The following is a 24,166-nucleotide window of genomic DNA, read 5'->3' as shown; positions in this document are numbered from 1 at the left end:
ATTGCATGAGGGAGGAGGAGGGAGGGGGTGAGGGGCGGGCGGAGGAGGAAGAGGTGGTGGCTGGGGAGATAAGTCCAGGGAGAAGAGGCGATCGAGGGTGGGTGAGAGGTGAGGAGATAAGGCTGAGCAGACGTGGATGTTTATTCACTTTGCCTTATAAAATTTCGGGTCCGTTCAAACTATCCATGCCGGCCCGTAACAGTATCATTGTTGGTTCATGGTTACCAATCACACTGAAGTATTAGTGATAGTTTGTTCCCAGAGCCAGCACTAATACTCAGCATCAGTATCGGTTCAACCCACTCAATCATCGATCGAGCATGAGATGTTATGAACCAGCACCAATACTTTATCAGTATCGGTTCTAGCCTAGCCGACATTGATAATCTGGTGCGAAAATAACCAGTTCTATTGTAGTGCCATCGTGTGTGAACTCTGAACTTCTGTGAGCACATGATCGAGATGTTCTTGTGTTGAGGTGGCTCCATGGGATTACGATGAACTGACGATGTCGAATTGACCATGGCATGGCCCCTTTCGTGCACCTTGTGCCCATTCCCAATGATTTGCAAAGTGCTAGCATTGGTTATTTGGTTGCGTGCACAATGTAACAAGGTGAGCCAGCGTTTTGACACTTGTTGATCCATTTCTTCTTTATCAGGGTCTCCCGTTCGCGCGTGATGAATCGATCTTCGCCATGAACCCAAACAAATACATTGACATTGTTTGCGAGTTTGTGCCTCATGTACACCGGGCTTGTATCCGGTGATGAGTTTACCCTCAATTGTGCTTCGTAAGTTGGTTTTCTATCTGTAGTAGCCACCTATAGGTTACAATCCATCAGTGGTGGAGCTTGGACCGAAATTTAAAGTGACTGATAAAGCTAAATGAGTTCCAACTAAACTATAAGGTGACCGAATCAATAAATATTATACATTGAATCTAAAATACATTATAAATGTAGAGAATACACTATAAAATATAGAAAATGCTCCGCCCCTACACTCCACAATATTTTGACTACACATGATTGCCGAACCACCCAGGCACCAGGTTAATTGGTCTCAAGATGAGCAACTATCTATATAGCTTTTCTACTCTAATAAAACTATAATTATAAAGTGGGTAAACGGACCAAATACCTACTACTACAATTTCTTACAACATTTCTTTTTGGGAAAATTGCCAATATACTACTCTCTCTCCTACTTTACCAAAATACCACTAAACTATCTCAATGATATATGAGATCTGACCTTACATGTCATAGACACACCAGTGGTATTTTGGCAAGATACAAATCTTCATAATGGCATGAAGGTGATTTCCCTTTTTCTTTTTTGGGTAATGATACATCAAACAACAATAACTTTTGGGGCTCTTTTGATGTCTGTAATGCCAATACCTTGAAAACACTACTACATAAAGGGTAATTCTTGCCCTCCTTTCACCGTCGGTTCATAAGCTCAAGGCTCATATAAAAAGCTAAGCCAGTAAAAATCAGTAGTAAAAGTCATCATCACTGTCAGTTCTTGTAACATGAACCAGCAGTAATACTAGTTAATAAAAAGACGTGTCTTTAATAATCGGCAATGATAATGACTATAATTGTTGTTTGTATTTACAAACCGGCAGTGATAGTCCAAAAATCATAGAAATTCCAGTGCCTGCCTGCTCGGCTTCTCCCGAACACCTTTAAATTTCACTCGATGGCTCATCTCACTCGCTCTTGCTCTCACACTCGATCTCTTTCGCCCTCTCTCCTCCACCACCACGATGGATTACCCACCACCTTCTCCCACTCCGCCACTCCACCAATGCCTTCGCCGCCACCTTCTCCGGCCACACCACCCACACCCGCGTCGTCATCTGAGGATGAGGCTTCGGCCCTGCTAGAGAGTTCGGACGAAGCGCAGTCCTCGGACCCCGGAGGATCGGTAGGGTTCCCTTCCGAGGATGACATTTGGAACTACTTCCTTGACGAGCTGAAGGTGAAAAGGCCCCGGAGCTCGGATGAGGAGGAGGAGGAGGAGGCCGACACGCGGGAGGAAGTCGTGGACAACGATAGCAACAGCGAGGGCGACGACTACTACTACTTCTTCGTCGTGGCCAACCTTAAGTGGTAGATGCGCGTGTGAGGGTTTAGGGTTCTTTTACGTGTGCGGCCGTGTCTTTTGTTTTTGTGTACAGTGATAGAGTTAGGAATTATTAGTGACTTAATTATATATTAGTGTAATACAAACCAGTAATTCTATGATTAGTAATATAAAGTTCAGTTAAATTATTACCTGCCTGTTTAAATTTTATTTATTTATTCTTAGATTGAGTATTACTGCCAGTTCGTAGCTAGAATTAGCAATGATAAGTATAACAATTGGCAGAATCAACTCAAAAATTGGCAGTGATAGTTTGTATCACTGCCGATTCGTGTTACAAATCGGTATTGATATTCATTATTTGTGCCGGTCTATATCCGATATTATCACTATCGCTTGATCACTGTCGGTTCAAACTAGTAGTAATGTAGTTTTTAAATTGACAGTGATGACCATTTAGGTGGTAATGAAAAAAAAAATACTATTATGCTCACTGAACTAACTTTAGGCATAACTGAATGCAGTGGGGAAAGTGACACATGCAACATTTACATACATGGAATGCTAACAGCACAACAAAGGGTATCAACTCCCCTAACAGCTCAGACTGCTCTCTCAAGGTACACCTGTGCAGCATAGTCTTCATGCTGCAAGTAACGGCTAGGGACGACGACCAGTCAACCGAACAATCAATCGAGCATTCCATTAAACTTTCGAAGAAACCTGACGTACTAGAGAAGTGCTCTAGCCAATCCAAGAACGAAGCTCCAGGAGCATCACGGATACACTTGAGACAAGTAGCTGAAGCACAAAAGGGGTTGGCATCACGCCCTAAATAAGCGTCCAACCATGTGGATCACTCTACTCAGAAACCAAGAGCGCCGTATCAGACTCCCGGGAACATGGAAGCACGTCGGTGGATCCCTTTGGAAACACATCCAGTGGTCATGCCAATGATAAAAACCAGATTTGCTTGCATAGGTAAAATGCACAGGATATCTTTCGTTTTCGTACCTGCACAAATCAGGAGGCGAAAAACATCCCACATCAGAGAGTTGCATCTGATGAAACGTTCAGTTTTGCGGAGTCAAAAGCTAAAGCTTTCACACATAAATAGCAGGGAGCAGTTAATCATATACAACATACAAAATGAGGACACCAATTATTTGGATGTACAACAATGGCGTCAAGGAGGGAGTTTTCTGAGCTTCATGCAGGCTATTCTGATCCAGCAGTTTTCCGACTGGATCTCACATCTGAGGCCCAGTATTTGGGTAGGGTAACGAAGAATTCCCTGTCTTGTCGTCATGGAAATGTGCCGCCAGGTGAACGGAGTGGCTGGCGTTCAGGGGATTTGTCATGTCCATGCAGTCACCAAATGGATCGAAGAAGTCAGAGTACCTCACATTGGCTACTGGTATCTCTGGCAGAGAGTTCAGTATCCCGTCGAATATCTCATAGTTCTCATTAGCTTGTGGCACCATGGCAAGGATATCAGCTTCTGGTGCAACAGGAGCTGCGTAGTCATGGATAACTTGTGAAGCTGGCAAAGTCGCAGAGATATGCTCATGGAGTTGTGGCACAGTGGCAGTGCGTTCATCTCCCGCTTTCTTTGCTCCTATGACCTTCATGTGGTACAAATATACAGTACACAGTAAGCGACTACTGACTGAATGCCAAAAATGAGCAAGTATCTTAAATGCTAATGAGGAAAACTGAGTACAAAGCGGTTATTTTCGTCGTCTCTGTATATCACAATGAAGTCTCCTTGCTGAAGATCATGAGCTCTGACATAATCCCCTGGGATGTTTAAAAAGGTTGAGGAAATATAAGAGAACTGATCTATGAAATGATACGATACAGGAAAAGATAAAAGGAAAGTACTCACCAGTATTTTCAAGTACGTACATCCTGCTTTTATTGTTGGGCCAATATCTGCATGGGAGATGATGGACTCTCACTCTAGTTGATAAGCAAGAGCATACTAAAAACAAGGGAGAATTCCCTCACTGCTATTGAAAAAAGTTTGTGTTCTCTCACTGCCATTGAAAAAGTTCGTGTTCTTGGTTTTATCTTTTCTTCCCTCCTGGCCACTCCGGGACGCTGACCACAGAATTACACTACACTGTACACGGTTACTTTCACGGGTACTGTTCATGGAGGCAGCGGACTTCTGTTAAAAAATCAGGGATCTTCTGATTCTCCAAAAATCCTAATTTTTTTGTAAATGTTTCATAATCCATGTGTAACACATTTTAATTAGGTTCACCCAAAAAAATTGTGTGAAATTTAAATTACAATTCTTAAAAAAAGACTATTTTTATAACTTCTAATAATTGTTAGGGCCTCAAATAAAATCACAAAAATCTAAAAAAAATTCATTAATATTCTTCTTATGTGATAGAATAATTTATAAAATTATTTCTAGTCCTAGGTTATATAGTGAAAAATCATTGCATATAAATAAAGCATTACAAAGTAACTCATTTTTTCACTATATAACCTAGTGCTAGAAATAATTTTAGAAATTGGTATATCACATAAGAAAAATACTAATGAATTTTCCGAGATTTTTATGATTTTATTTGAGTCATTAACAATTGTTAGAAGTTATAAAAATAGTTTTTTATAATATTAATTTAAATTCTACACATGCTTTTTGGATGAATCTAATTAAAATAGGTTGCACATAGATTATAAAACACTCACAAAAAGTTTTATGATTTTTGAAGGAACACAAGTCCATTAAACCCTATGAAGAGGACCCGTAACAGTAACATTGTACAGTGTTTTCGACGGGAATTCTGCAGCAGCGTCACGGAGTGGGAAAGAGGGCAAAAAAGATAAAACGGATGGCAAATAAGGAAGATAAACAATGCGGGAACCAAATATGATCTAATCCATTGCTCATAAATCATAACATTTGTGACAGGATTCGTATCCATAGTTTGAAGTTTAAATGGTTTTGCACACATGCATAAAAAATTATTCTGATCTAATCCATTCCTTGTTAGACATGGCACGGTATCAAAATATGGTCGACATGGCACAATATCAAAAGACGGTCACAGTCTTCTCTGCAATTTGCTTCTTCCAGATGAACTTATTCAATTTAGATAACATTCAATGCAAGCTAAGAGAACATTAAGAATAAAGTACGACACGGATTAATATGTGTTGCTTCAAATTTATGTAATATCCACAATTTTTCTGAAAGCTGCTTGGCAGAATAACATTTTTGTTCTTCCTAGTTAAGTTTTAGCAGAGATCGTGCTACTTGGCCTAAAAGAAGTGAAGGATTCAGTGTGCTCAGTGTAACAAACATTAGAGCCAAGTAAGTTACAAGTTGCCCAACCTGTACTTGAAGGTCCACAGTTGTGCATTTAGCAAATCTTGCATGCATAAACTTTTTCCGTCCTTTGATATCAGAATCGGGAGGTAAGCCTCCGCCTCCTTCTGCAGGATTCATTCATCAGTGACAAGTATCAATAGTTATAGAAAGGAGAGTGTATACAGAATAAGCGGAAAAGGGAAAGTTTTAAAAAATTGTTTGCATGATAACCGACCTTTGGGAGAACGATTCTTCCAAGTTGGCTTACATCGCTATTTCGAAGCTCCTTCTGCAGAATAACTCTCAATCCAGTAGCATAATGCTGCATAAACATTGGAGAATCTTTTGACCCAGAAAAGTTAACTATATTCTACTAACTCTTTCTTTTCTACAGAGGGAAAAATACTCTAATTTTTTGCATGGACCTTACATCCGGATCAAGAGCAGCTGTATTCAAGTCCAGCTCATTTACCTGCATCAAAATATGAATGCATCAGAGACTATGCATATAGTCTGGAAAAGAACTGAGGAAAAAACCCAACAGTCCTTATGTAGGAAGAAAGGTTTTGTCATGCCTTATCTCTATTGATCTATTCACAATCGATTGCACTAATCTACCTTCCAGTGCAGATAATCGGATTAATAACATTTATAAATGATCACAAAAGTTTCTAATTGGTCAATCATTCGAGTATTCTACTGCTCATGTCCTCACCCACTGGTTGTATAGGCGAATAAACCCACTATACTTATGTCACCCATCAATAGTGATAGAAATGATACCACCAAAAACACAAATTTTGCTGATTTGCACATAGCTTTCCACGTCTAGTAATCATTTTCAAGAACACAGCAGAGAACTTTCCCAGTTTTCTCGTGGAAGAGGAAATCTCATACTATCAAAGTGTTCAGACCAAACCACAAACGTGGAAAACAAAACTAGCACCTTCAATATCAAAAGATTAATTGTATTTGGCTTAAATGAAAGGTTACTTAGCCATTGAGGCCCAAGAACCACAGACCCAATGAACCACTGTTTGATTGATACCAGATGGTGGACCAGTCCATGACATGTATCAGTCACTTGTATGATACAGGCTGTCCTGCCAGTACAGGATGTATGATACAATCATTTGTGTGGCTTCTGGAGAGGAAGTGTCAGTGTCAATCAAAGATCCACACTCGTACAGCCAATTCCTACCATTTGTGCTGCATAACACACACGTGTATTGAAATTCCTACCAACGTTGCACCGCATCCCTGTAGCGCTGTTGGAGGCGTTTGCCGGCCGGTCCGATCGGCAAATCTGACGGCACAGTGATGCTGTTCGTTTTTGCGGTCTCTGCTGCTGTAGGCGCCCTAACTACAGCTGCTGGGAAAACCAAAACTATGCATAAAGTTACTGCCAAATTATGCACTTACAATTGATAATACGTGTTACCTGAAACGGCAATATGAGACCTACATAGCATCTTCTAACCATGTGCCACGTGCGACGGCACGTGGTCTAACTGTGAAATCGTACTCCGATTAACCCGAAAACATGGATAATTGGGCAATTACTGGCCCAAACAACGTTGGGATGAGCTGTCACTATCACGAAATCAACATTAGTGGCATAATTATACCTTACCATAACCCACATTCTTCAACCTACCAATTAACGCTGACATCTACAGCAAACATTACCAATTGATCACACCTCCACCATGGTAATGATTAATGAAGCACCCATCCGTACACTAGATCGCCGAATATGATCTTGGAATTCGAACAAAACCTGCAATCCAAGCAGCTGCTGGAAAACAACGATTGGCTAATCAAATCAGCAACCGGACGGATCGGAGCCCCAAATCTCCCACAAACGTCAACATCCGCAACCTCCTTCCTTCCCACGAAAATTTTAAAATCCAGCAACATCGGGACCTGGAAGGGGATCGCCACCAGTCCCCCCCTGGGCCTCCAGCCCACCGCGCCTCCCCACCACGACGGCCCACCACTGCCACGCGCATACGCATATATAACGCACAGTAGGAGGAGACCGTGAATTCCGAGGCACTCACCGATCGAGGCGCCGGTGGCCTCCGGGCGGCGCCGCGGGTCCCGCGGCGGGCGGACCTGCGCTTCCGGGTGATCCGCCGAGGCCTACTGTCGCCGGAGGAGGAGGAGGTGGAGGTCGGGGAGGGGCGGCCCTTGCTGATGCCGGTCATACCGGTGGAACAGGCGGAGAAGGTACTGGGAGGACGAAGCGGCAGCGGCGGCGGCGTCTAGGGTTGGGGCGGGCGGGGCTTTTATAGCCGGATGGGCGGGGCGGGCGGAGACGCGGAGGCGGGGGCGCGCGGTGACAAGTGGCGAGAGAGCTCTGAAATGGGCGAAGGTGGGGAGCCAACGCCCGACGGGGCGAGGCCTAGGGCGCGTGGGCGCGGCCAACCGCAGGGGCGCGAGGTGGCAAGCGACGGGTGGGAGGCGCGGGCTGGCATGATGTCATTTCTCCCTCCCCGCATCGGGATTCCCTGCGGGCGCCGAGACAAATGGCCCGCTTGTTTTGAACTCGACCCGGGGGCCGGGCTAGCTGCCTGCTGCGCCCGGTTTTCAGGGGTCGGGGGCGCGTCGCCGCTCTGCTGCCTTCGCCTTGGTCATTGGGTGGGTGACCTTGGTCATTGGTTGCGTTCACTGCCGCGCGCGCTCTGGCGATTCACTGGTAAGGCTGCGGTGAAGCTTGAAACATGGGGGACGCTAAAATTAGCTTCTTCTTTTTTATTTTTGGAGAGAGGGAAACAGCACTTGGGAGCACAAACTTAACCGGCTGGCAGGGGCGAACTCACCTTATAGCCAGAGGGGTATATAGCATGCTAAGTAATTTTTTACTTTAGTAATTCATTATATTCACTAGACACAGTATGAAACACCTAGCTTAATAAATAGGATATCTAGATCTTTAGCATAACAAGTGAGATATTTAGTTATTTTTATTTTAGATTCGTCACTGCTGGCCGGTGTTTTGGAAGGTACAAACTATCCATGAGCGTTCGAGAGGTGAGTACCTAAGCGCAGATGAAGAAACTCTCTTATCTCCAAGTCTAACACTGTGGCAACATTTCAAGCATCTATGTTGTGCAAGATACAACCGAATGGACTGATAGTTAGGGATATAGGCTAAGAAAGAGATTGGACTGATAAAGCACAATGCTTATTTTATGGGTCGCAAATTAAGATAAAGCGGTAGAAAAAGCTATGACGTTCCGATGGTATACAGTACGCACCTCTTCTTGACTTGGACATGGCTTCCAGCTCGGGAAGAGACGATAGAGTAAGGAACAGAGTATAGAAATGGTAGATCTATATCATACTTGAGTTCTTCGTTGCGAAGGAGAAATGGCCATTTGTGCGATTGTCATACAAGTGGACAACAATGGGCTATTCACCAGTACACGTGGATAAAATTGTTGTTTTGCTCATTATTATTTGCCAACACATAATGTTGACTATGATTTTGACATAGAAATATGCACGGCAAGGAACATAGATGCATGTTGAACATTTTAAAAAATCACGATATGACTATGAATTAATTGTTGACTCTATTTGTATGAGCATTTTTTACGTTGGTTTTGTATGCTAGTTTAGCGGCTCAAATACTTACATTATGGGGAAAAAAAAAGGTCACAAGTATGAACTTTCAAAGGCAAGAAGATGGTGCGTATAATTTTGTAATGTTGAGGGTATATTATCTTCTAGAAACGTTGATAACCACAATAAATTGGGCAGAAGAGATTAATTGATAATTTCCAAAGGCAATATACTGTATCCATTAGGTACTAAAAAAAAATTTCGACTGTAACATTGAATTGTTCTAGTCTATTTTTCTGCTAGCATATATACATTTTACCAACCTTTTTCCACAGAGAGCGGTACGTACAAAATCTCAGCACTAGCTGCAGTGTTTCAACTATGAAGCATCGAACCATTTTTGGTGGTTGCACATACGCTGCCTAGCGCTATTGCCGTGCACAATATGATGCAACACACAATGAATAAAAGTGCTACTCGAAAAGCCAAGCCATGCAGACCTCATGCGTGCGGAAATACGCTTGTCCGTTTCCTCTGTAGTCTGTACCACAGTCATGGACGGACCTGGCTAGCTAGCTATAGCTAGTCTCAAAAGCCGGGTCATGCCATTTTTCAGCAGCGGCACAAGCGTGTGCTTCCTTGCTGCCACGTACCAAAAATATTCTCAAGAGTGGACTCTGGAGTAGAAGACAGAAGACTAGACGGAGCGCGATGAAATGTGCTCTGCTAGCCGCGTTTTCGCAAGTACTCCTATCTGGAACCGTGTATGTTTGGTCATGCGAGATACGTCTATTCAGTATTAGGATTTATAAACGACCTGTCTTGGTCATTGGTAGTGTAGTAAAAAGCAACAAGGAGATGAAGTATGTACTGAACCTGAAAATGGTGCGTCGCCAACTCGATCTCATTCATGCGCAAAACATCAGCAAGATCACTCTTTTTTGCCGCAGAAAAGGGAGAAAAAGGATAGACACGCTCCCAAATGGTTTGGCCCAACCTGCAGTTCAAGTAGAATTGATTTTTAAAAAGTCTATTTTAACTCTTTTAACTATTGTCTCGGTCCAATTTTATTCTCTGAACCTAAAAAAACAGATATGGAGTCGCCCACAACAATTGAAACTGTTTGTTTTTCCTCTCTGAGCGGTTTGGACGGTGATTTTGTCCGACTTGAGTCATATGTTAGAGTGGGCCCTAAATGTCATATGACATATCATTTTTTTCTTCTTCCTTCCTTTCTCTCTCTTCAGAAAAAATAGAGCCACCCGCTCCATGCCCATCATGTCCCCACCGCTACTGCCATTACCGGCGTGCCGGTGCTGACCTTCTTCCGTTCTTGGACGAGATGATGGAGTTGGACGCTGAGAACAACCTCTACCCGTTTCTCCACCTCCTCCCCAACGACACCATCTTCGTCTTCGCCAATGATCGCGTCGTCGTCTTCGACCCATACAACCGCGCCTCACTCCGGTTCCTATCCACAATCCTTGGCGGCATGCCAAGGAACTTCCCGCGTTTGGATCCTTCATCCTCTTCCCGCTCCCGCGTACCACCTCGCGCTGCGCAACAACATGTTCATCCTCGCCGACCGGACCTACGCCTGCATCACGCTGACGAATCCAAACCTAGCGTGGCCAATCGAGGAGATGCCATTGGCAAGGGTAATGGGCTACATGGTGCTACTCCCCACCGGTAACGTGCTGATCGTGAATGGCACAACTAGGCATCGGAGTGTACGAGACTGAGGTCGCCGTGCTACCAACACCGGGGGTGGAGCCACCGGGGTACTACCTGTGGTTTAGGGATCAATGCTTGCCATGGTTGAGCTAGCGGTGGCGCACGTTCGGTAGGGGAGGTGGTGAAACAGCGTCGGTGCAACTCGATGAATGAGGGCATAAATTGGAGATGCGGAAGCTAGATACAACCTAGGAGATGGTGGAGAAGAGGGGAATTGGACGGAGCCCTTATCGATGAGAATAATTTAGGCTCGATGATGGTGGCTGCCCAATTTGGGCATCTCGTCTATGGCCAAAATTGGGCTCAGGGAAGGGCAAAAATCGGGTACATTATTAGAGATTAACCCTCGACAGTTGGTGCACCAGATAGGTGTGTATTTTCTCGTTTTAGTAAGTGTCGATAACCTGATTGGGCTACCCATAGCCAGATCCACGACGATCGCTGTTGGTGGATGAACACCGCAAGCGGGGATCCTGAGGGACCCCCTTTGAGATTCGACCGGGGGTCTGGTCCTGGATCTACCTCGCACGTGGGGTTAATGCGTGTGTATGGGACCTAGGCGGGACTAATGATCGTCAGCTAGTAGGAGTAAATGCACTAAGGATTTAGACAGGTTCAGGCCGTACGGAGGCGTAATACCCTACTCCTATGTGTCTAGTGTGTTATTAATGCTCTTCGAATGTCTTTCTCTGGATCTCTAGCACTCTCGTTTTTCTCTGTATTACAAGGTGCTGTTGTTCTAAGTCTTGAGCTTTCTTTGGTCTATCTATCAAGTCTTGAGCTTCGATCCTCTCTTCTCTATGAAGTGCTCCCCCCCTTTATCTGTCGGGGGGAGACCCTCCAAGGAGCCCAGAACGGGGGCACAAGTTCCTGTAAATAATAAATGAAAAATAACTATCATGGGTCTACAGTTGATGTTACAGAGGGTTGAAAGTGCGACCCTCGGACGGTCCCGTCGATCTTTACGTCCCAACTTTAGCAGGTGCAGGGGGCCCACCGACGAGCCTCTGAGTACACTCTCATGCCCCGTCTGGTCAGAGTAAGTCTGACACGGTCTGATACAACGAGGCGATAAGCCTCGAACCCATCGAAGATATCTTCAAGCCGTCAATCTCCACTGGCCCCACGAAAGGACATGCGATAGGACCTACCACAATAATTGTTCTCACACCTTCCGGCTAAGCGGTGGCAAGGGCTGACGTACTCAGTACGACAGGCGTGGGGGGGGGAGTGGTTGGATGTGACCGACCACGCTCCCCCTTAAATGCAGCATCGCCCCCCCCCCCCCCCCCCCGCCCCCCCACCGATCAACACCTCATCATGGAGTCCCTGCGGGGTCCACCAGCATGGGGCTTCTCGGGTCCTCGGGGAACTCTGGGTACTCGGGGACCAACTACCCTTGGCCCTGAGCGCCCACTCCCAGACCTGGCTCTTCTCGAGTCCTCGAAGAACTCTGGGTACTCGGGGACCAACTGTACTTAGCCTCGAGCGTCACCTCCCGGAACTGGCTCTTTCGGGTCCTCAGGGAACTCTGGGTACTCGGGGACCAACTGTTCTTGGCCCCGAACACCCCCTCCCGGACCTAGCTCTTCTCGGGTCCTCGGGGAACTCTGGGTACTCAGGGACCAACTGTTCTTGGCCCCGAGCACCCCCTCCCGAACCTGGCTTTTCTCGGGCCCTTGGGGAGATGGTCCCCGAGGGAGGGCGTCATGTGGCACTGCGCTGTCCTGGCCTTGGGACTCGGGAACCCCCGGTTCCCATATCACCGACAACTGTTGAGTCCCATTCTGAGGACCCCGGTGTAACCAAAATGGTCCTATTAGGCCAAGATTATGATTTTAGTGATTAATGACAACATAGTCATTGGGACTAACATGTTTGTCAAGAATATATGTTAGTAGGTCTCATAGATGCAATACATCAAAAAGGCACGGGACAAAGTTTGATTGAATTAGAGAAGTCCCAGGAGAATTGACCTCACCGGAAGGTCCGGTGCAGAGGAGTTTGCACTCACTAGAGCATTATGCACAGAGGTTGATAGCCTCACCGAATAGTTCGGTGCTCTATGTGTTGAACCCATCGGAGTATTTCTAGCAAAGGGGGAGAATGTTGAGGGCCTCACCGGATAGTCCGGTGATCTACATAGGGTAACACCAGAGCATTTCTTACAGAGAAGAATACGAGTGTAGAAGACTAAAGATCAACCCACCGGAAGGTCCGGTGCTTGATTTGTGCACAACAGAGTATAGCATCGGAGCATTTGTTGCAGAGGTAACTGCAAGTGCTAAAGAATGAAGATCAACTCACTGGATAGTTTGGTGATTACAAAGATAGTTGCACCGGAGTATTTCCAGGAAAAAAGAAGAGAAGGTTCAACTTACTAGATGGTCCGGTGTGAATGGAATGGACACCAAATGAATGCACCGGAGTATTTTACCTAGAGAGGCTGCAAAGGCTTAAATAGCTCAAGATTACTCACTCGAAGGTTCGGTGATAGATTTGAAGGCACATCGGAGTGTTCGGTGTTCAAAGAAACTTTGAGTGGACGTCCAACGGCTAGTTTCTGTGTTTGTACTCACCGGATGATCCGATGTTATAGTATTACTATTCTCACCGGATCATTCGGTGTTAACGGCTTTTTTGAGCGGTTGGGAAAATAAATAGTTGACAGATTTGAGGCTATAAATACTCCTCAATTCAGTCATTTGACATGCAGTATGCTGCTGAAGTCTAGAGGAAGCTCATATACACTTGAGAAGATATCCAAGCTACTAAAGTGCTTAAAGTGATCATCCAAGACAATTATGCACAAGATTAGAGAGAGTTTAGTACTTATAGGACTAGAGTGAGTTGTAGCTAGTGCTGCAGCTTGAAGAAGGAATCAAGGAGTGATCCTAGCTTGTACCAAGTGGTACGTCAGCGTCTTGGAGTCTTGGTGACTCATCGGCATCTTGGGCCTTGGTGGCTCAAGCTTGTTGACCCTCCAACTTGGTGTGGAGCGGCAGCAAGACACGTGTATAGGGACGTGGAGACCCTTGCCTTAGTGACTCAATTTTTGAAGTGATCACAACGGCAAGTGACCGGAAGAAAGGCTAGTGATGAGACCTTGCCTTGATAGCTTGGTGGCTCTGCCTTGATAGCTTGGTGGCTCATCGTGCTTGAGACCTTGCCTTGGTGGCTTGGTGGCTCAAGAACCGTGACCGGATGCCAACCGGAAGTATATTCTTTATGGAGCTCCAACGTGGACTAGGCGTGGTATTCATGCCATCGATACCACGGGATAAAAATCTCTTGTGCTGAGTTTGCTCTCTCTACCTTATTTATGTTTTCACATTTACATTTTTGCAATTTACCTTGTGCTGAGTAGACTCACTAGATAAACCTATAACACATTTAGATAGAAATTAATATAGGTTTATCTTGTGTAGTTTTTGGAGTTGAATAGATTCTAAGTGTCCTAATTCACCCCTCTCTGAGTATGTCACCGATCCCTTCAGCCTCCTTCTCGGTGATCAGTCTTTGGATGGAGGCAGAAAGGCTGGCGACCAAGGAAAGCAGGTCTGAGGCTGGAGTGGGCTCCACGATCAGCTCCACAAGCATGAAAGTCATGGCCAATGCTCCTGGTGTCGGGGCTACTGGAGGCTGGGGGCCTCAAGCATCTTTTTGAGGCGCCGAAGGAGTCGCGACCGGGGTCTGTGGGGGATTTGAGGACATACAACGGCAATAGATTATGGAGTCAAGAAAGAAAAGATAAATTAGAGCACCTAAGCCTAACCAAGAAGCTTACTGTGTGGGCGGAGGGGTGAGCACGAGCCTTGTCCTTGTGAAACCACCTTTGACCGATGTCCCACAGCCCCATTTGGATGCTTCCATGAAAGCAGAGCCCTTCGCAGCTCTCATCCCCACTGACATAGAGCCTTGGATAGAAGTAATCTGGTCGCCCCCGGCTTGGTCAGAGTGACTTTGGTAAGGGAGGACCTGGTTTGTACCGGCCAGGTCAGAGTGACTATGGCCAGGGCGAGTCTGGACGGTGCGGACCTGGTCGATACAGACCTGGTCGAAGCGAGTCTAGTCGGGGCAAGGTTGGTCAACCATTTGCTGACTGACGTCGCACACAGGACCTCCACCTGTGGTCGATATCCGGGTCCAAGCAGTTTGATCATCACCGCGACTAGGTTGACTCTCGACCAAAGCAGTACTAGGCGACAAAGGGGTCGGATGGGTACCGGAGTTGATTTACGAGACTATCCCCATAACCTCATCAAACACTGGACACATGACGTCGACCTCAGGGAGACCTTGCAGCGACACATAATATGAAACCCACACCTAAAAGAAATCTTAGAGCTAAAAATTCTGAGAAAATGCTAAACGTACCATTTTGATCGGAGCCCTCTCCGACGAAGGGAGATCACACAGTGGAGGATCATCACGCGGAGGGCCACCCTTCCTCGGAGCCCGCCATTAGGAATTTAACTTGTGAATCGATGGCCTCATCAGGGAGATCTGGGTAAGAAGGGAATACTTAAGATGCCGCACGGCTAAAACAAAAAACACTCAGGATGTGGCTGTGGGATTACCCGCAGAGCCCTCCCAGGTGACATCATTACTCCTAGTGTACTTGTATGCTGGATGTGCTCTCCTCCGCAAAGGGCACAACCGGCGTTTGATGTAGTCGCGAACAACATCTGACCCCGATAGCCTGGCATTCGCAAGCCCCTTAACCCAAGCCATGAGAACCATCAACTTTGAAGTTTCCATGGGAGCGCTTCCCCAGTGCTCGGTGGTTTGCACCGGTCAGCTCGGAATGCGAATGCTGTCCAAGGAATCTTCTATCGCAAGATAGAACCAATCCTCACTCCAACTTGACAACGATGACTTAAGTCCCATCTTGAGGTAGGAGCCTGCGACGCTGTCACAGAGGCGAAATTCGCAACTTTCGATGGCCGGCCCTGTATGTAACCTGACCGTGTAGAGAAAATTGAAGAGGTCAAGGCACGGCTCAGCCTTAATAAAAATTCTCGCACATATGAGCAAAGACGCTCAACATGATGATATAATTGGGGTTGAGATGGAGGTGACAGATATTGTAGAAGGAAGTGACGGTGGTGAAGAACTCAAAAAAGGAAGGAATGAGGTTGGCCAAGAAGGAGACAAACATCGAAATTTCCCCCTCGTGGGGAGTAGGGACGTCCTCCCCAGGGCAGTACCCTGAAGATAGGCGATGAGGGAGCTAATGGTTATCATGCATCGATTTCATTCTCGCTGTGTTACACTTGGACTTGGGAAAGTTTGGCTCTTTGCCTGTGAGCAGCGCCATTGGAATACGGCGGTGGGGGCAACAGAAGCATGAACGACAACGAAAAACAAGGAGCTTTGGGTGCAAAGGGGTGGAGGCTAGGAGATATTGGAGAAAGGTTGTGGAGAACCTTTAGCTTTCCAATTTATAGGGCCGAGATGAAATTCGAAGGGTCGCGCATGGGAACCAAAATTCTCTCGGTTCCGGTGGCAGCTAATATTTCTCTCTCCCATAATTCTCTCCCACTTACATCTTTTTTTCTCTCTCTGGACATTTAACCTCCCCTCAGGAAGTGGTTCCTTGAGCCAACCACGTGAGGGGGCGGCATCGATGGCCACCTCTTGGGCTAAAACCTATGTTCATGTGGGGCCCAAGTGGTACGACCAAACCACGACCACGAGCACGGTCATGTGGCAAAACCACTCTGTCTCCCGCATCCCCAGGGGAGCTTAGGGGCTACTGTCAATGTAAAGAATGGGGGGGGGGGGTTCCCTGTTCTATGGGCCCATACCAGCAAAGGCCCACTGGCAATAGATATTATCAAAAGCTGACTTCGCACGCACATCTAGCATGGCTTGCGCAACCAATTCCCTGATCGCAGAAGGAAACCCCATGACCATCCCTTACTGTTCGTGGGGCAAGTATTCACCTAACCATTCTAATCTCATTTAATGCTATGCACTCAAGTGTTTTTTGTTCCCAGACACCTCCTTTCGACGAGCGAAGTTATAGCCGACGCAGTGGTGCAGTGGCCCGTCTCGTAGCAATTAATGCTACGGGACGACCCTACATGTGAGTGTGACGGTCTCGCAAGTGGGGGTGACAACATGCGGCTGATGGGACTGGACGCACAAGACAACCAGGAAGACCGAGCATACCCACTCTCCATAATGATGGCCTCGTAGTAGGGGTTTTCGACACGAATGAGACTGACATAGTTCTAGCATGTACTGTTTGTATATACATTTCTTCTCCTACTATATAAAGGAGGAATGATCAAGCTTGTAAGGGACAAAACTCTTTCTGTAACCAAGTTACTCCCCATCATAAAAAATACACAAGGTGTTGGGTTGTTATCTCACAGAAGGCCTGAACCTAGATAACCTCTTATATTCTTGAGTTCATCATCTACACAAACACACACACACTGTCATAGGAAACATTGATCACTCTTCCATCGACCGGTATACCCCGGGCACATTATCAGGAATTAACCCTCGACAAGGCGGATAGAGGCGTACGATGAGGAGGAGAGCAGTAGAGGCAGGAGCTGTGAGGAGGTGGCGGTGGCTATGTGGATCCACGCCACCTCTGCTCTCTAGCTACCACACCGAATCACGCCGTACTGGCGCTATCAAGTCATCCCAGAGCTTCACCATCTCCCGCTGACCACTCCAGCGCCCTCACCCTCGTCCCCAGCTATCGGAGCACCGTCGTCGTTGAAGTACCTAAGGTCGCTGCTGCCCTTACTCGTCGACAGCTGCCTCACCCCCTCTCCGATCTCCCTGTTGCTCGAGGTGAGATCCCCATCCGACCCTGATGCTCCCCAGCCAACTCGCTGTCGAGTTCTGAGGTCGGCGACGAGGTCTCCGCCCAACTCTGGTGCCACCGCCGTCGTGACCAAGCTCCTCCGCCATCTCAGTACTCACCATAGGTCGCCATCAATCCGAACTGTTAAATCAAAAACTCATGGTTAAGATTAGATCTAGAACCATAACATCCAGCTTTAGCCAACCAATCAGGAGCCACCACGCGTCCTTCATAATCACAGTCAACCAGTTGCCCAATCAGTATCCACCTCGATCCCACGTGGTTGCTATGTGTCAGCCACCTTAGCCTCGAAACCCAGTCAACATTACACAGTTATCGCCATGTAGAACGAAACAATCATCAAAACTAGTTAAGGAGATAAATTGCACTAGTTTGAATAGTTGGAGAAAGTGAGAATATGATTTTACAGTTTGAGAGAAACTAACAAATTTGGGCAATAGTTGAGAGGGGCAATATGTATTTTTTCCAATTGACAGCCCACTTGAATTCCGTCGGGGAAAGAAGAAGAAAGAAAGCAAAACTGCGCACATGAAACAAGACCAGCCCAGATGCAAAATGGCCTTCTCGTCAGCCCAACAAGTAGTCGAGTCTAGATTGTCATAAAAAGCATTCCGCTCTCCCTCTCAAAGAAAAAACAAAACAATGTTCGCTTAAAAATTATCTTTAAAAATGGGAAACATTTTTGGTTCTATGGAGAACCACATCTGTTAGAACGATGGCCTTACAGTGATGTAACATATGTTGTGCCAACTGCCAAACAACATGTACAATTCATGGCCATAAAATGCACGTTTGACAAAAGTTCATTACCAGCATACGTGGCATGCATAAACACTACCCCACAATTACGGTTCAAAGTCCTCGACGGGCTTCGAGCAGCTGATCCTGACCTGCCCGGCCGACCCGGTGAGCGGCGCGAGCGCCGACAGCTTAACCATGGCGTGCGCAAAGTCCTCGCGGAACGCCTCTTCGCCGCGCACCCCGGACGCGTACACGCGCACCCACCGCACGGTGCTCCCCGCCGTGAGCTGCTGGTCCGCGCGCAGGATGCCCCGGCCCCCGAGCAGCTTCGTGCAGTAGTGCGCGCCGAAGCCCACCTCCCGGCCCTGCCTGTAGTACCCCATCCCCATCGGCGCCGAGCCGTCGCCGTCGCCACCACACGCCGCGCGCATCTCGCCGGCCATGTCCGGATCGATGGAGTCGTCCGGCTCGCTCCCGGCGAAGTTGTAGATCCTGTCCCTGAAGAACTTGCACTGCACCTTCCCGATGCTGTGTGCTCCTGCGAGAGCGCGCGCCAAGAAGAGCGAAAGAAATAAGAGCAATACTTCTACAGGGGGCTCAATTGGCCGACATGCTGCAAAAACCTAAGAACTACCTACGAGTGCGATGGTCTCGCGCTCGGTGAAGCCGCGTCGTGCGAACGCATCGAGAGTCATGGCATACGTGGCATTTGGGGCCGGGAAGTGCGCACTGACTTAATCGTAGAAGCTCTGGGCGCTGTCGCCGCGGCCGGTGAGCACCGGGTAACTGGGCTCGCCCACCAGGACGAGGCTGTCCCGCGCGGCGAGGACCAGGATATCCGCGCAGGAGACGGTCTCCGGGCACGCCGCTTCCAGCCTCGCCTTGATCGCCTCCACGGCGCCGAAGCCACGCAGCGACTGGTTGGGGGTGGCGTCCCGCTCCGACTTGCGGCCGTTGACTCCATCCAGGAACACCGATGCGTCGCAGCCCTGCACGCGCGTCCAGGGAAAGACAGCATCTTGGCGTGTGCCCGCGTGAGCGTCGCAGGTAATGTAAAACGGCATTATGAGATGCGGGCGTGGAGTTTGTTTGTACGTACGTGGATGAAGCAGTCATGGAAGAAGAGGCGGACGATCGCAGCGGCGACGTTGGGGTCCGCGTGGAAGAGCCTCCGCACGGTGGACGAGACGATCTCCTCGGCGTCCGGGCACATCTCGCCGTAGAACCCGAACGCCAGCCCGCGCGGCCGGGTCTCAGGGAAGGTGAAGGAGAAGGACGGATCGTCGCCGCCGTCCTCCTCGTAATCGTCAAACGAAGGCGCGGAGGAGGACCTGCTGCCATCCGAACGGATACCGACGGTGCACAGGCCGACCAAAGCGGCAAGCAACCAGATCACTCCGTGCGCCCGAGTTCTGGACATCGCCTCCTCTGTTCTTGTATTGACGACGATGCATTGCCCGGGTCGCTGAGGTATGCCAAATGAAGGTGAGGATTTTAAAATGACGCGGGAAATATTTCATGGACCATTTGCAACGGCCGGATCTATATTCTCTGAAATCTTAACCGTCCATTCGTGATATGATGGACGAGGAAACACGAACTACAAATTACATTTGCAACGGCCGGATCCGTATTCTCTAAAATCTTGACCGTCCATTCGTGATATGACAGACGTGAAAACACGAACTGTAAATTACTGTAGCACATCTAACTTTACCGAAGAGGAGCCGGATCCGCAACGGCCTGCGGGAAGTTTACCTGTTGCATTTCGTGCACCTGTGGTTGTGGCTCAATGGCGTTGTCTGTGCAAGAATCTGATTGAGACTTGACGGTACCGAACCACATTGTTTGTGTGTGCTTCCAGATTGTGTCAGTGCTGTAACGATGTAAGCTAGAGAACACCAACGGAGAAGAGGAGCAGATTTGAGTATTATTCGACGCGGCCATCCAAGCAAAAGAAGTTACACGTTCCATGTCGGGCCTGGGCATCCATAGTTCCAGACGTGCACTCCGAGTTTTCAAAAAAGAAAACGTGCACTCTTACTCTGTCTAGTGTTTAGTGTGGCACGGTGAAGTTTGCGGAATTTTTTTAATATTATTTCTATGGTAATTTCAGAAATAATACAGAAAATCATGAAATTTCAAAAATATCACCTGTACGTGACTCTTTAGCGAAAAATAATTTTCGCACCATGGTAAAGCGAAAACTACAGAAATCGTGAGACCATTCTGCGAAAAATATATTTTTCAAACTACATAATAGCGAAAATATTTTCGTGTTTCCAAAAATTGAAAATTTGAATTTTTGTTGAACGGTAGTGCATAAATAGTATTTTACGACCTAGTTTCGCAAAAAATATTGCGTTACTTTTCCATTCAGCAAAAAATATCTTGTAAATGCGAAAATTAATTTAAATTATAATTTTTGCATGCAAAAAAAGTTTTTCTTAATTTTATGGTTCGATGTAAAATTGTCCAAGTACTTGTGTGATTGTCAACAATTTTTTTCCTTAATTTTTTATTTGATGTAATTTTGTGCAAGTACTTATTTGATTATCGATATTTCTTTTTTTATTTGATGTAAAATTGTGTGAGTAATTTTTCGAGTGAAGTAAACTTGGGAGGGTGCAAGATATAATTTTTCAAATAACAGTAGTTTTGAAACATAGTTATCATAAAACTCGGTATGAAGGTTACATACGCTGATGAAAATTACATGGAACGTAGGGTTTTTCATGATAGTTGCGAATGGACCCTAACCATTCAGAGATGATGAACGCTTAAAGACTAACCTAATAGCGTATCGATTCTAAACCTAACATGTCTTAGAGAATGAAAATAGTTCGAGTTATAATAGATACTCTCTACTGAGTCTATCTAATATATTTGCCCTTCCTCAAGACATCAGGGCCCTCCGCCTTAGCGTGACGGACCCTCTCCTGCTTCATTTCCCTCTCTGTTTCACATGCTTGAGGCGCGGTGCACTCCTTCGCGGCCTTTCTCATGTGCTCCTCCTCTTGTCGCTTCATCCGTAGTTCCTCCTATTGTTGCTCGTACTCGCAGCATTTGTAACCTTCCCTCTTTCACCGTATATTCATGTCGACTCACCGCTTCTGGTGCTCATTTTGCTCCGTATCCAACCATACCATGAAGTCACAGATAAGTGAAAAAGACTGGATAAATGAAACAACAGAGAATATTAGTAAGACAGTGCATGAAATCGTATGCAAAGTGTCATAGGAGTGATCTATATCGCTAGTTGGCACACATAAAGAAGCATCTGCCATAGGTGTAGTAGATGTCCTAGGAAGGTTATCACATAAGCACATCGACGGTTCCACCCCCTGAGGGATGGAAGTCTTCTAATATTTCTTGGGTGGGCTTGGTAGAGCTGAGGGAGATACTTCAGTTGAAAGAGCTGAGGAAGGAGTGGTCTATCCATGGTTCAGGATGGGGTAATTTATAGTGGCTAGGGACTGAGTGCATAGGCACGGCTGGGGGCTGGAGCATGAGAGTATTGTGCACGAGGACAAATGAGCATGGATTTCCTATGAAAGCTAGAAAAGTTGTGGCATTAATGCTTGATAGAGATTCCCTGTGAAAGCTATTGCTTGGTGTGGTTATCTCATTCTGTAAAAGTTCAGCAATGAGTTATTATTACCTCTGCATAGAAGTCAAAGAATCCTATGAAAGCATTGTGCTTAGAAAAGATGTATTAGTAGAATGATAAATCCCGGATATTTCATTGATGGAAATAAATTACATCACATATAAGGCTCATCGTAAGCATTCGTTGCATGTCTGTGTCTATAGTACATAAGACAACATACATCGACTCGTACCATATTCCTACATAATCTACTATAAGTTACAATGATATGTAGTACACCATCGTTAAATAAAGTATGCCTTATGGAAAGACAAATTGCCGGGTATATGAAAACATCTACTGGGTTGGTGAAAAAGATGAAGACTTATTATCCAGATATTCCCAGCGGATCTTTTGAAAGTTGCATCCACGTGCCACAAGCCCTGACACAGCCGGTAGTCCACACACGCATTATGGAGCAACCTACATGTTATCGTATGTAGTGAGATACTTATCCCGTCACTCTTCATTAAGCTTTTGTAGTCTCATCTTCGGCCGTTCAACATTCGCACGCCTCATTGCCTCAGCCTTCTCATAGCCATAGTTGATGTTCGTGTACTCTTCTTCATTCGCGTACTATTCGTAATTGCACCTAGGCTTATTGTACTGTTGGAGAGAAATAGCTAAATTAGATGAAGTTCATAGTACGATAGGATGTCATGTACACTTACCCCACGATGATACCAAGCAACCGTGGCAAGGGGGAACGGTTTCACGTGTGCTATTTTACCGCAGTCGCACCGTGCCATGCATGTCTCGTGCGCTTCTATCTGCAGCTCCATCTCCCTATTTTTTTTTTTGCTCTGGGTCTTCATTTCCCTTTCGCTCTTCATCCCCAGGCTTGCATCTATCAAGGATGTCGCGTCATAGCTCGTAAGTGCCCATCTTGCCCTTACCCTTATCGGACCCAGACCCAAAATCCATGGATGAGATTGCGGTGGAGATGAAGTAGTTGGTTTATATGCACTGAAGTGAATTCGTTCTTGGGTTACCCTTATATAGAGTAGGTGGCTGTGGCCTGTTTTTGAGATCAATGATAGCAAGGTGTGTCTCAATGGTCGTGGCCTATTTTAGAGATCAATGATCGTGCGTTACTATCGCAGAAGGGATAAGGTCATGGGCGAGTGTTTCCTCATCATTTTACTGCGTGGAGCGAGGATATGTCCAAGCTATAGGTGTAGGCCGACTGTAGTGGTAGTGCTATGGATGTGATGAATCACATGCTCTAGCATCTTCTCTGACTGATCCGCCGATTATTGGCAACACAGAGTGGTTCATTTTTCATTGTGCAGCAACAGTTTGAACTAATGGAATGGAAAGGTACACAAAATAAATAGTTATGCAGTAGCCTAAACAAAATACATTGACTAAGCATACAAGTAAAACATGCTACGACTAACCCCTACCCTGGCCCTTGCTTCTGGCATGCTTTGGCCTGCGTGCTAACACTGGAACGTCTGCCTCCTCCTCCTCCCGCGAATGGTTGTATGCGGAAGGTGTGTACCAATCAGGCTCGCGGCGGTCACGTCTGGGAAAATATAAAGTCTAGGTGTCTTTTGCCTCCTGCTGCATAGCCTGAGTGGGCAGTGGTGCACCATACAACTAGGAGGGGTTGATCACTTTGGAGGCCCCTCCAAATTCAAAGAGCGGGTTCCCGCTGGAGTGCGGTGAGCTCTCGAAAATCTATGCGGTGGTCTCGATGCGGAACGTATCTTCATTTCATCGTGTAAAAACAAGTGAATATTCCCATATAATGTATAACAAGTCAGACATTATGGAATAAAGAGTCATGACATACCTGGCGTAGGAACATACTGAGGCATGCTCCAACCAGAGCCTCCTACCTGATCAGGGCACAGAGGCTAAGACTAGCGTAGAAATGCCCGGTCCATCCAGAGCCTCCTACCTGGTCAGGGCGCGAGCCTAGGTCAGGAAAGGTCATAGGGGCCTCTATGTGGAACGCACGGCCGATGGGTTGCGTTAAACGACAACGGGTTGTCTACAAAAGTGGTAGCACATATGGTACAAACATAATACAACAATTAATAGGAACAACATATAAAAAATAATTCATATAAATAGATGATCACATAGTTCTTATATCAAGAACATATATAATACATAAACAAACTTAAATCATACACAAATAACTATAGAAACACATACTTCCTAGATAGCATATCCCTCCTGGTTTG

At 46.4% G+C, this 24,166-nt stretch overlaps 1 protein-coding gene and 1 pseudogene across 1 annotated transcript; both read right to left on the bottom strand.

The window, feature by feature from the left end:
- Positions 1-3,227: 3,227 nt before the first annotated feature.
- LOC133889418 (B3 domain-containing protein LFL1-like) lies at positions 3,228-7,798 on the bottom strand. The gene is made up of 7 exons (XM_062329951.1): positions 7,491-7,798; positions 5,858-5,899; positions 5,663-5,749; positions 5,452-5,552; positions 3,985-4,031; positions 3,820-3,896; positions 3,228-3,721 (listed from the first exon to the last, which is right to left on the bottom strand). The coding sequence occupies exons 1-7, from the start codon at positions 7,635-7,637 to the stop codon at positions 3,347-3,349; spliced, it is 876 nt and encodes a 291-aa protein (XP_062185935.1). The 5' UTR covers positions 7,638-7,798; the 3' UTR covers positions 3,228-3,346.
- Positions 7,799-18,258: 10,460 nt separating this feature from the next.
- On the bottom strand, positions 18,259-19,830 carry LOC133889408 (putative Peroxidase 48; annotated as a pseudogene).
- Positions 19,831-24,166: the final 4,336 nt, after the last annotated feature.

This window comes from Phragmites australis, chromosome 1, assembly GCF_958298935.1.
Source record: "Phragmites australis chromosome 1, lpPhrAust1.1, whole genome shotgun sequence".
NCBI classification, from domain to species: domain Eukaryota; kingdom Viridiplantae; phylum Streptophyta; class Magnoliopsida; order Poales; family Poaceae; genus Phragmites; species Phragmites australis.
Note: the sequence above shows the minus strand (reverse complement) of the source record. Positions and strands in the feature narration are given on the sequence as shown.